Here is a 12,794-nt window from a genome sequence, read left to right on the forward strand (position 1 = left end):
GACTGGTTTGTTATTCTAGGTTGGGTTTTTTCCCATATTTATCTAATAAAAAGAAAGATCAAATCTGACACAAACAGTGTATGAATTAGTACAAGAAAATCTGTTTTCTGAATCATATCTTGGTCCTGTAATACAGAATTAAAGAATGGTGTTATGCCTTACTACCAAAGGTAGAAAATTACGGCATTTTATCATATCTTTATGAAACACTTTGCCTCTATCATAATATCTCACATTAAGTATCAATGGAAGGAATCTTTTATTTTTGTGTTCTAGTAAATTAAAAGTCTTTAACTATTGTATATTGTTGTGAACTCAAAAAACAAGTAGATAACAAGTGAACTGAGAACATAGAAACCAAAGCAGAATAAAGGAGGACGAGCACAACACTATCTCAAAGGCTGACAATTAGATCTTAAACATAATATATTAAAAAAAAACAATAAAAGTAAAGGTTGACTCTAGAAGCTTCAGATTGGTAACAGTCATTCATTCATTCATTCGTTCAAAAAGTGTTTACTATCCACCTTTTCTGTGTCAGTCACCATGAGGGATTCAATTCTGAGCAAAAACAGACAACTGATCCCCTGGTTCCCTGGTACCCTAGTGTACAAACCAATGGGGTAATGGATTGGAACAGGAGCTAATACAAAGAATGATTGCAAAAGAAATTAATGTGTGTGTGTATGCATGTGTGTGTACGTGTATTTTTAATTCATGTCAGGATTTTAAAAGAGGTTTTAAGTAAGGAATTATTTGCTGATATTACATGTTTTCCCTAAGTGCAAATATATATAGTCTGTCTTTTTCACAGCCCTTAGGAACAGATAATATTCATGATCTGCTAACCTCATTTGTTCCCAGGGAAAAATAAAACAATTTCATAGTAGTGTCAGAAAGGGTCTCACTTTCTGTTAAGGTTTTTTGGTTTTCTGGGGTTTTTTTTTTGTTTTTTTGTTTTTTTGGGGTTTTTTTTTGCATATTACCTTTTACTGATAGTATGGTTCTATTTTTGTAAAAATATTATATAAATGTAGATGTTTCCACATATACATATTTTAATATACCTAAGGGTGTCTGTGGGAGAAAGGAGAGGAATATTTCATTTTTTACTTTCTATTTACCTGGATTGCTTGATTTTGTTATAGAGACATGTTGCTTTTGCAACTTTACAGAGGTAAAGTGTATGTAGAACAATCTGGGCTGAACTTGGAGTGGAAGGGGAGAGGCTAACATTTGCAGAATTAAAATAGGATGAAAACATTCTGTTGGGGGAGGGCAAACTGAGCTCATGCTGAGGCCTTCACATCCACATCCCTACAAATAGAAAAAAAATATTTCAAAAACGAATAAATCCTTAGTCCCACTGGAAAACAAGAGAACCCTTGGTGGATCAGAAAAAGCTCTTAAAAAAAAAAAAAGAAATCTGGGATTAGCAAAGGCCACTGATCAAAACATTCACAGGAGCATCTGGTTATAGAAGGTAGGAACAGCTCCAAGAAAGCCCCAGGCCTGCCCTGTACCCTAGGTGGGGACAGGGATACAGGTACAGTACCCTGGATCTCAGGTAACTCACTTCAGGTGACTGATTTAGGGACCCCAGCAGGAGAAATCAGGAAGATCAGCTCTTGAACAACAGTGCTGTTCGCCCACCCATGTGAATAGCAAAACTTTACAATTCTTATTTGGGCTACTTTGAGCATAGTACACTAAGGTAAGTGATCAGCAAGATTCATCTAGTATTTTAAGAATTTGCATAGGATAATGGAAACTCAACTTTTGCGTTGAAGTTAAATTATTTATACCTTGTTTTGTTTTGGAAAGTGCCATAAAAACAGTCTAAGGTATAGTTAAGATCTCAAATATCAAATTAGAAATTAGAGCGACAACATAAAGCTGGGCCTCAGGACTTCCATGAACAGACTGTACACTCAGTCCCAGTCACCCTGAGACTTGGGAGAGGACCTGATGGTTTATGGGCTGTTAACTTAGAAAAGAAGTCAAACTAAAACAGAACAAGGTCTTTATTTAGGGTCTCAGAATTGGAGTTTGGGGAGAACCGATTCTGGAGTAATCAGAAAAGTGTCCTGCTCCTGTGGGAAAGCAAGGGGTTTTTATGAGAAAGAAAGAAGGGGTCATTTTATGATTTAGAGAAAAAGAAGACAAACCTCCCAATTCGGTGCTAATTTTGATTATTATCTAATCGATTATTTTATTGGTGCTATCAAAAGAACTATACCTGGTATGCGTTAGTTAACTTTTATGTCTTCATAAAGTTCATGTTAACAGTTTTATGGCCCGAATGCCAGTTATTCTGTTGGATTTTATGAGCAACTGCTTGTAAAACAATCACCGCTTCTGGTACAGTTCAAGAATTCATTAGTTAGAAAGGAAATAGAGCTTCAAAACGCAGTCGTTCCTGTCCAGGAACGAAATTTTATGCAATCACACAGGACGTGACCTTGGCAGAGGTCTGAAAGGCATCAAGGTCGACCCGCGAGTCCTCTGGCGTAATGTGTGAAAGTCTTCCCCTTAGGCTGGACGGCGGACACAGTCAATGCCAGCACCCCATGCCGCCCTTGGTCAGGGCAGGTGCCAGCTCAGCTCACTCTGAACGCCAGTCTCCTCCTCTTCTCCGGGTACTCCAGCTTCCCCGGCCTGACCACACTCCCCTCCCCCCTGGCCGAGGCACCTCTGGCGCGGTTGCAGCCGCGGAGAACTCGAGGAGAACTGGCCGCCTCTCCTGGAAATTACCTTCTAATAGAAACCAAGAACGAGCGAATACAACTAATTACAGACGGTGGCTAGTACCGTGTAGGAAATACACAGGGAGCTGTGGTAGAGACTAACAGGCCTCCTCAGGATGTATGACGTGTCACTTGACCCTCCTCTACTTGGCCTGGGCCCCAGGTGAGTCACCCCATGTGATCCTCCTTCCAGGCCCTGCTGCAGCGGCGCCGAAGTGCCTCCCCCTGGTCCCAGGTCCTCCCCTCCAACCCTCGGCCCTAGCCGGGTTCCGCCTGGGATCCCGCGGCCCCTCCAAGGCGCGGTGAGCGGGACTTCTGGGAGCTCGGCTTGCAACTGGGCGCAGGGCGGCGGAGACCCCGGGATGTGCTCTCCCGGGCGCGAACCCGGGAGGGCCGGCCGGAAGGGCTAGGCCGGTGCAGGGGGTGCCAGGGGCGTGGCGAGGAGGAAGGGGCGCGTCGGGAGTGGGCGGCAGGCAAGTGATCCCGGCGTCTCAACCTCGCAGCCTCGCTCGCTCTGCTCTCGGGCGAGAGAGGCGGGGCGGGGCGGGGGGGGGGGAGGGTTGGGGGGGGTTAGGAAGCGGGCCAGGGTCGCCAAGGGGGCTGGGCGGTTGCCTGACAGCTTTCGGAACTCCGTGCTCCGTTATCGCCCAGTCCAGCTCAGCTCCCAGGCCGACTCGAGCCCTTCCCAGCCTGCCTCTCCTCTTTTTCCGGGAGCATCGTGATCTGCCCTCGATGACTCAACCCCGAGTTCCGCCCGCTAACTCACCCTTGTCGCCTTCTCGGTTACCCATAACCGAGGCGTCCCAACCCCCTCCCGCCTGGCCTTCCCTGCAGCCTTTCCTGCAGACACCGCAGGTTCTGATCCTTCCAGCCCAGGCTGGGGAAGAACGGATGGGGCCCCTCCCAAGCCACCAAGTGTTACCAACCTACCCCCTCCTTTCAGCCCCCACATCCCCACAGGCTGAGCATTTCAGCATTTGACTCACCTTCTTCACGACCCATCCCTCTGGGATCACAAGTTCACACTTCTGCAGACTTTAGGGTCTGCATCAGACCCTATACTTATTCTGTTCTTTTTTTTTTTTTTTAATTTACATCCAAGTTAGTTAGCATATAGTGCAACAATGATTTCAGGGGTAGATTCCTTAATGCCCCTTACCCATTTAGCCCATCCCCCCTCCCACAACCCCTCCAGTAACCGTCTGTTTGTTCTCCATATTTAGGAGTCTCTTATGTTCTGTCCTCCTCCCTGTTTTTATATTATTTTTGCTTCCCTTCCCTTGTGTTCATCTGTACACCTACTCAGTTCTAACGATGACATTGCCACTCAACCACAGACCGTTAGCCTCCTTCTTTAAAACTCTCTTCTCTTTTGTTTGTTGTTAGTAATTCTCTTTCCAGATTCATTTCATCCCTCTGGCTTCTCTTTGTCTTTTTTTGGCTCTTCTTTTCCTCTGTTCATTCTTATGTATTGGTATTCCTGAGGGTTGGATGCTGTCCCCGGCAAACCTCTCCAGCCCGTAACTTCACTGACATCCATTTGCTGATGACCCCTACATTGACCTCTGGCGCCTAGACCTCTCATCTGAGCCTTCCATGGAAACTCAACCTACCCTAACTAAAGCAAAATTCATTCCCTTCTCCAAAGTCATTTGCCTTCCTGTTTCCAAACTTCCAATCTTGTTCACTGATGTTGCCATTCACTAGCTCTTCCTAGTGTAATCTGAAAATCGGCAAAGATTCCTCCTTCGTCCACTCATCCAACAATTTCCAGGTCCTGTCCTACCTTCTTCCTGAACAGCTTTTCTTTCTGTTAAAAAGAAAACCATAGGCCCAAAATGGTGTTACTTAGGCCAGACCAGGTTACCGAAACACAGCTTAATACAGTTGCAGTTTCAAACTCCCCCAGAAATGTTGTCTTAACAGGTCAATCTGGAATTTTCTGATGGGTGTCAGTGAGTCTGTCACATGGCCCTCTCCATGACCCGCCCCTCCACTTCTGGGTAAATCTGATAAAACTCCCTGTGCTTCCCCCTAAGGGAGAGTGACCTTGTCCAGATTGATCCCTTTCTTTTGCTTGTAACCTTCTGGCCCTACCTTCCTTGCCATAAAAACAACTCCTTTTTGAGAGTTTTCATTTTGTACAATTCCTCAGAGAGCCCCTCTGTTTGCTAGATGGGATGCTGCCTGATTCAGGAATCATTTAACACAGCCAATTAGATCTTCAGGTTTACTCACTTGAATTTTGTTTTTTAATACTTCCATCCCCTCTACCCCTCCTGCCACTGCCCTGTTTGGGGTCTTTCATTTCAAGTATTGCAGCTCTGATACTTCTGTTTTTTCCCATCCCACTTGTCTGCATTCCTGCAGAGCAGTCTTCCCAGTACATAACTGCTTATGTGACCCACAGTCCAGAATTCTTCAGAGAGTCTCTGCAGCCTATAAGATAGAATAAAAATTTACTGGTATGACATATAAAGCCCTTTATAGATGTCTAAACTGCCTCATATTTTATGATATTGCAATATTTGTTGTTTCCTCCAACAGGCATATTTTGCAAAGTTCTCTGACTCCTGGTTTGGAATACTGTCCTCTGATTAGTTCAGCATCATTCTTCAGATCTCTGCTCAAGTGTTATGGAGTGTGTGATGCCTTTCTTGATTTCCCCAGCCAGACTCCTTGTTGCTGCTTCTACTTTTTCTTACCCCTTATACTAAGGGCCATTAGAGCACATATCACTATTTCATTTGTTTGCATATCTGTATAAGGAAAAGCCACAGTTCAGTATTTCTCTTGAATAGAGAAAAACTCAGTCCTTTCCTTCTCCTATGTTTCTCTCCCGCGTGTCTCCTTTACTTCTCATGCAAAACACTTTACTTCTGACCCTTCTCGTCACCAAATGTATGTGGGGGACTTCTCACATCAAGCAGGTCTTCGCAGCACCAGCTAAAGTCCTATAATTCCACTAAATTCTAGCACATTCTACCTACAGATCATGTCAGGTCCCACAGGTTATGGGCTCAGTCCCACAAGGCTGCTCCCCACCCACCTTCAACTTCAGATGCCAGTTGCAAGTAATAGGATTCCCAGGTTACCCACAATTTCTGTCCAATTTGGCTATTAATGGGAGATTCCTATGCCCCCCCACCCCGGTTTGATTAATTTGTTAGAGTGACTCACAGAACTCAAGGAAACACATTTATCAGTTTATTAAAATATAAATAAAGGATGTAGATGAATAGATACATAGGGCGAGGTCTGGGAGGGTCCTGAGTGCAGGAGTTTCTGTCCTTTGGAGTTGGAGGTTCACCACCCTCCCAGGGTGGATGTGTTCGCCAATGGAGTAGCTCCCCGAATCCCATCTTCCTGGGATTTTGTGGAGACTTCATAATATAGGCATAATCAGTCATTAATTCTACTTTCAGCCTTCTTCCATCTCAAGAGAATGGGGGAGGGGAAGGGCTGAAAATTCCAAGTTTCTAATCACAGCTTGGTCTTTCCAATACCAGCTCTCATCCAGGAGCCATCCAGGAGCCATCCAGGACCCCACAGAGAAAAAAAGACACTATTATTAACCGAGGAAATACAAGGGTTTCGGAAGTTGTATGTCAGTAGCTCAAGTCAACGACCAAATATTACAACAAAGGAAGTTCCTAGTGTTCTTATCACTTAGGAAATTACAAAGGTTTCAGGAGCCTTGCGTCAGGAGCCGGGGCAGAGACCAATATATATTTTTTCTATTATCTCTTAATATCTATTTGGTATCTTGAGGTCAGGGACCTGTCTTCTATCATTATATTGCCAGACCCTAGTGTAGCTCCTGGCCTGTAGTAGGTGCTCAATAAAAGTTCGTGGCGTGAATGAAATAATTGGTCATACCACCAGTTAGGAGGTCACGTACCATTTCATGAATGCCAGGAGTTCATATAATAAAGTTATTAAGGCTGATGAACAAATATCAAGTTATCCAAGAATAACATTGCAAATGATCTGAAAGACTTTGCTCATCATATTGCTTAAATAACTCACAAGATAAGAACTCCCTGTCTTTGTGAGGATCTTATATTGCCTTTGGAATCCATGATGGCCCGGGGAGAAAGTGTATATGTTGCATAGTAGTGGCCAGGTGATAGAGCCCCGCCCTCAGCCCTTGCTGTTTTCGGGGCTTAATGAATAGTTCCCTCCCTCATGAGGGACTGAGGCTCTCTACCTTGAGGTGGATGGACACCCAGAAAGTAGTTGAACTGCTTGCCTTTGTTTAAAAAGAATGAAAATGTTCTCACCAGCTTTCACTAAGTAGGAGTATTGAAAATGCACATCGTGTGTCCCTGTTTGCTTTCACTCTACGATACCCAAGCCTGCATTTTGAAATTAAACCTCATGCCCTTTGTGCAAAATCTAGTGCATCATCAAGGGTTTTGCACTCCTTGAGCACTAAGCTTGGCCAAGAAGGCACCCTTGTGGGTTTCCAAGGTCACCACTCAGTGTTGTGAGTCCTAGCTTCAGCCCCTTGCCTCCCTTAGCACCTTCTGAGAGACAGAATGGTAGGGTCTGGAGGGACTTTTTACATCTCAGCACAAGCCATGGACGGACTGAAATTAGCCTCCTGATGGTTGAGCCCTTCTCTCAACAGTTTTTGTTTGTTTGCTTGCTTTTTTAAGTTTTAGGAGTTTCGTTACCACAGGGCCCTGGTCAGGACGGATCTGGTCAAGCACACTAAGTCTCTCTAACTTTGCATTTGGGGAAACAGTTTCCTTGGGCTTCTCATGTAAATTCATCCAGCTTGCTTCAGCAGTGCCCTGGACCTCAGGGTGACACGGCCCAGAGTTGGCGGCACCCTATCCCAGGAAGATGGGTTTCCATTCACGTTTCTTTTTATTTGCATTCTGAAATGGACCACCCACGTGATTCCAGATCAAATAAGACAAGCTTCTCTTGATGAGGGAAAAGAAAGAGAAAAAAAGCGAGAGAGGAACCTTTAGTGATTTAGCTATTTCTTAAAATCATATGATCATGAATATGAAAAAAATCTCCAGAGTAATAAGATTCTCTTAATTGAACTCAGATTTTAAATAAGAGAGCATGGTTTCAAAAGAAATAGTGAATAAAAAAATGCATGAAGTAAAATAACAAACATAGATTCTGGAAAACACCTTCTGTGTTCACACAGAACCAGCTCTAAGCCTCTTCCTATGGACACCTGGCTTTCAGGTACTAGGTTAACCTGCTGGGCCGGAAAGTGCAAATTTCACCTGAGCCCCTGGATTACAGATGGCCTAAAATAACAAAGACTAACCATTAAGATAGACAGAAGCAGCATTGCTTTGCTTCACCATCATATTCTTGACAAAGATTAGATTTTCCTTTAAATCAGACAATTTCCTAGTATTTTCCTGGCTGCTTCTGACTGTGACTATGCAGAAAGCAAATGGCATGCTCAACTCTGTTCAGGCCTTAAAACACAGTCCTTCTAGCTGACCTCCAGTTCTACCTAGCCTTCTTATTCATCACAGTGAAGATTCTTCAAAGAGTTTCTTAGACACCTCCACATGTCTCTTTTCATCCTAAATCCCACTCACTTTGATGGTTGTCTTAACTGTCACCAAGGTAAGTGTTGACGTGGGAATGTCAAATGGACTCTCCCTGCTTTAACTCTCCACTTCCTCTAACGCGAGCTGCTCTCCATTGTCCAGCTTCTGCTCTTCTCCATCTGCTTTTGTGCTTTTTTCCCTAGCAACCTTTTAGAATGTTGGTTGCTATTGCCTGGGCTTCTGTCATCAGACGGATGCCTTCCTGATCAGGAAGCTCCACTGGGCTGAGTGCATCCCTCTTCTGGCTTCTAGCTCCTGTATCCCATAGCTTTGTCTTTGTTTCTACTTGTGTCCTGGACATCTTCACCTAAATGTGTTACAAGCACTATAAAGCGCTTTTGACTCAAACTAATTCTTTATTTGACTCTGAACCTATCCTCTTCTCATATTCTCTGAGTTAATTATATCATCTTGTGTCTAATTATTTGAGTTAGAATACTGAAACATTGCTTGAACTCCGTTCTTTTCCTTGTCCCTTCCCCCTAAATCCACTTGCACATTAGATCCTATGGTTTCTGCTTCCTGATTAGCTCCCTGCTTCACTGTTGCCACTACTTAGGCTTAGGCCCAAATGGCCTAAAGCCAACTCCTAACTAACCAACCCCTGGGCACTTTCTTCTGCATCCAAACCATCCTAAAGGCTGATGCTAAAGTCAGAAAAAAAGGGAAGGAGGAAGGGAGGGAGGAAGAGAGAGGAAGGGAAAGTAGGGAAAGGAGCGAATGAATGAATCAGGTTAATCCTCTAGTTAAAATCTTACAATGCTTCCCCATTGCCTGACTAATAAATCCCAAACTCCTTAGATTGGCGTAAGAACTCTTTCCAGGCCAGCCCTAACTTGCCCATTTAACTCTACTTATTCTGTTAGAGAGACATCACATTCACATAACTTTTATTACATATATTACCATAATTGTTCTATTTTATTATTAGTTAATATCTTACTGTGCCTCATTTATAAATTATGCCTTATCATACGCATGTATGTACAGCAAAAGACATAATATGCATAGGGTTTGGTACTAGACAGATTCAGGCATCCACTGGGGATCTTGGAACAGATCTCCCTACGATTGAATATTGCAAACACAATCTCTCTTTTGCATCCATCTGAACTGCTAAAAAAAAAAAAGGGAAGGGCCATGTTTTATTCAGTTTTATTTTTCCATTTCTTTGAGACCTGATCCTGTCCACTGAAAGAAAACCAACCTCAAAGTAGGTTAGTGAATGCTTTATTCATTGTCTTCCTGAGGACTATAGTTTGGGAGGTGGTCCTTCTGATTGCTCTGAAGAGCTGCTCCAAAGCTTGTTACAAGAGGAAAGGGGGACCTGCTTTCAATCAGTACTCCAAATACTTGCACATTACAAGGTATAATCTGCTATGGTTGTAAAAAGTAAGGTTTACTGATTTACATGTAGACCTGAGAAAGACCCTTAGGTCATCTAAATACATTATATTTCTGTTATATCTGATTGTTTGACAATGTTGCTTGCCTGCCTCTGCTTGACTGGTTTTCCAGTTCTTTCCTGTTTTGATTTCTCATTGAGGTCAGTTAGTGGAGGCTGTAACCTCCTGTGACCAGTTACTTATTGCAGTTTTAGTGCACAGTCCCACACTCAGTAGAATAAATGTTTAATAAAAGAAGTTTGGGGCTTTCCAGCTCTTCTATCTAGTGTGGCTCTGAGGGTGTGAATTTGCCAGGGAAGATTTACAAAACCCAAGGATCTGAATGTGAAAATGGTTTGTGGTTAAAAAAAAAAAAGTCACCTTTCTCATTTTTAAAAATGGTAAGATAAAAAGTGTAAAGTAGAGTAGGAGAGCCCTGCCAGGTTGCATCTCTCGGTGCCTTACCCTCATAAATGAGTTATTTTAATTGTGAGAGTAAAAGAGGAAAATCCATGCTGGATTTCCCCAAGAATTCCAGTAAGGGCAAAGAAAAGTCAGTGTTAGGTCTATATTGAATGACCATGGATTTACCTCGCATTTTAGGGAAGGAAAGCCAGCGTGATAAGGAATCTTCTCTAGCACGTGGTCCCTATGAGTCTGGAAGGAAATCTGGGGGTGATCACCCAGAAACATGTCCCAGTGTTGGCGCCCAAACCTCCACTAAGGTATTTGAAAAAAGAAGGCAGGTAGGTCCTTCCTCCCTCCCTCCCTTTCTTTTTCTTTTTCTCTTTCTTTCTTTCTCTTTTCTTTTTTCTTTCCTTCCTTCCTTTCCTTTCTCTTTCTTTCTTTCTCGTTCCCTCCCTTCCTTCCTTCCTTCTTTCCTTCCTTCCTTCATTCCTTCCTTCCCCTTTCTAAGACAGGTTCTTTGCCCCAGTCCCAGGTACCTGGAAAGCACTGGTAGGAGGCCCAGGTCTTTGCAGTGAGTGCAGGAACAGGGAGAATGGTGGGAGCACTGCTGGCCAGCCCTCACAAGCTGGATTGTGCAAGGTTCAGAGTCTTGGATACTCCCCAAACTTTCCTTTAACAGAAAACCCAGAAAAGCCTTTCAGCTTCTTTTAGATATTGTGCCAGATTTTATGGGGTAGAAAAAATCAAGACCTCAGTTTTCCAAATGGCTTCCTCCTGGGAGTGTCACCACCTCCCAGAGGGAGGGAGTATGCATCGTTTGTCCACCCACTACCTGCAGACTCATTGGATCTCTGCTTCTCACATTTTGCCCACTTTGAGCAGGGTCTTATCTTTTTTAAGTTTTTATTTTGATTCCAGTTAATTAACATACAGTGCTATATTAGTTTCAGGTGTACAATATATTCAACAATTGTATACATCATTCAGTGCTCATCACAAGTGCACTCCTTAATTCCTATCACCTATTTCACCCATCCCCCAGTCAACCTCCTCCCCCCTTCCCCCCCCCCCCCCCCCGTAACCATCAGACTGTTCCCTATAGTTAAGAGTCTGTTTCTTGGTTTGTCTCTTCTTTTTCCTTTGTTTTGTTTCTTAAATTCCACAATTGAGGGAAATCATATGGTATTTGTCTTTCTCTGACTTATTTTGCTTAGTATTATACTGTAGCTTCATCCATGTCATTGCAAATGGCAAGATTTCATTCTTTTTTTATGGTCAAATAATATTCCACTGTATATATATACCACATCTTCTTCGTCCATTCATCAATCAATGGACACTTGGGCTGCTTCCATGTCTTGGCTATTATAAATAATGCTGCTGTAAACATAGGGGTGCATATATCCCTTTGAATTAGTGTTTTTGTATTCTTTGGAAAAGTACCCAGCAGTGCAATTACCAGATCAAAGGGTAGTTCTATTCCTAACTTTTTGAGGAACCTGCTCAAACATACTGGTTTCCAGAGTGGCTGCACCAGTTTTCATACCCACCAACAGTGCACAAGGGTTCCTTTTTCTCCACATCCTCGTCAACACCTGTTGTTTCTTGTGTTGTTGATTTTAGCCATTTTGACAGGTGTGAGGTTGTCTCGTTGTAGTTTTGATTTCAGTGTCTTATTTTATTTTAAGTCTATTTATTTGGGGGGGAGGGGCAGAAAGAGAGGGACAGAGAATCCCAAGCAGGCTTGCACTCTCGGGGCTCAATCTCATGTATCGTGAGATCATGACCTGAGCTGAAATCAAGAGTCAGATGTTTAACCGACAGAGCCACCCAGGCACCCCAATTTCAGTGTCTTACCTACCTGGTCTGTCTTTCAGAAGTGACTCATGAACCCAACCTGTTTGTCCAGTGAATCTCTGGGAGAGGTGGCTACAATTTCTTTGAAAGAACATTAGATATGAAGAACCATTAAGTACTGTAATATTGCTAACAGGATTGCCATGTCATTTGAATAACTTTTATGTTGTTCATAGGAAACATTGCAATGCTTACTATCTGTAACGAAAACCAAATAGATGTTAGATAGTTGCCTGGGAACTTATTTTATGGCCTTTAATGGAAGGGCAGAGGTTCTAGTTCTGGGCTAGTCTCAGAATTTTGCATTGCAGATGTGTGGTAAATATCCGTTTAATTAAATTGAGTTTGCTAAGCAATTGACCTTATCCGGGATAGTTCCATCCATTAGGGTTTTTTTTTTTTTTTTTTTTTTTTTTTTTTTTAATCACTTAAGGCTTCAGGTGTCTATTTAGACATCTGGCTCATTTTCTGTGATCTGATTTTTAAAAGGTATAGTTAAATCAATACAAATCCATCTCTACTGCTTAGATCAAGGTAGAAATGCTCTTCCAGTTTTATGGAAATTAGTTCCAGTTAGCCTACACAACACTGAGAATATACATAAAGAACAAAAGAATTACATACATAAATGTCACGGTGAAATGTTCCCAGTTAAAAGGGGAGCATCCTTTCTTTTTGTGTTAGGGTTGAAACGCCAGCAGAATAGAATGAATTTATTCAGGGTGATGTTTTAGTCACTGTTCTGGTCACGGGTGAGTTACTGTGCTGTACGCTAATGTCAAAACCAACTTGTGTTCAATGAGCTG

At 42.8% G+C, this 12,794-nt stretch overlaps 1 protein-coding gene across 1 annotated transcript in view; it reads left to right on the forward strand.

Moving 5' to 3' along the window:
- Nucleotides 1-2,683: 2,683 nt before the first annotated feature.
- The window catches only part of SERPINB6 (serpin family B member 6), a 47,022-nt gene continuing 36,911 nt past the window's right edge, over nt 2,684-12,794 (forward strand). Inside the window, exon 1 of the mRNA XM_030314951.1 lies at nt 2,684-2,910. Coding sequence (XP_030170811.1) covers nt 2,864-2,910 — 47 coding nt within the window. The 5' untranslated portion in view covers nt 2,684-2,863. The remainder of the gene's footprint in view (nt 2,911-12,794) is intronic.

This window comes from Lynx canadensis, chromosome B2 (assembly GCF_007474595.2).
Source record: "Lynx canadensis isolate LIC74 chromosome B2, mLynCan4.pri.v2, whole genome shotgun sequence".
Classification (NCBI taxonomy): Eukaryota; Metazoa; Chordata; class Mammalia; order Carnivora; family Felidae; genus Lynx; species Lynx canadensis.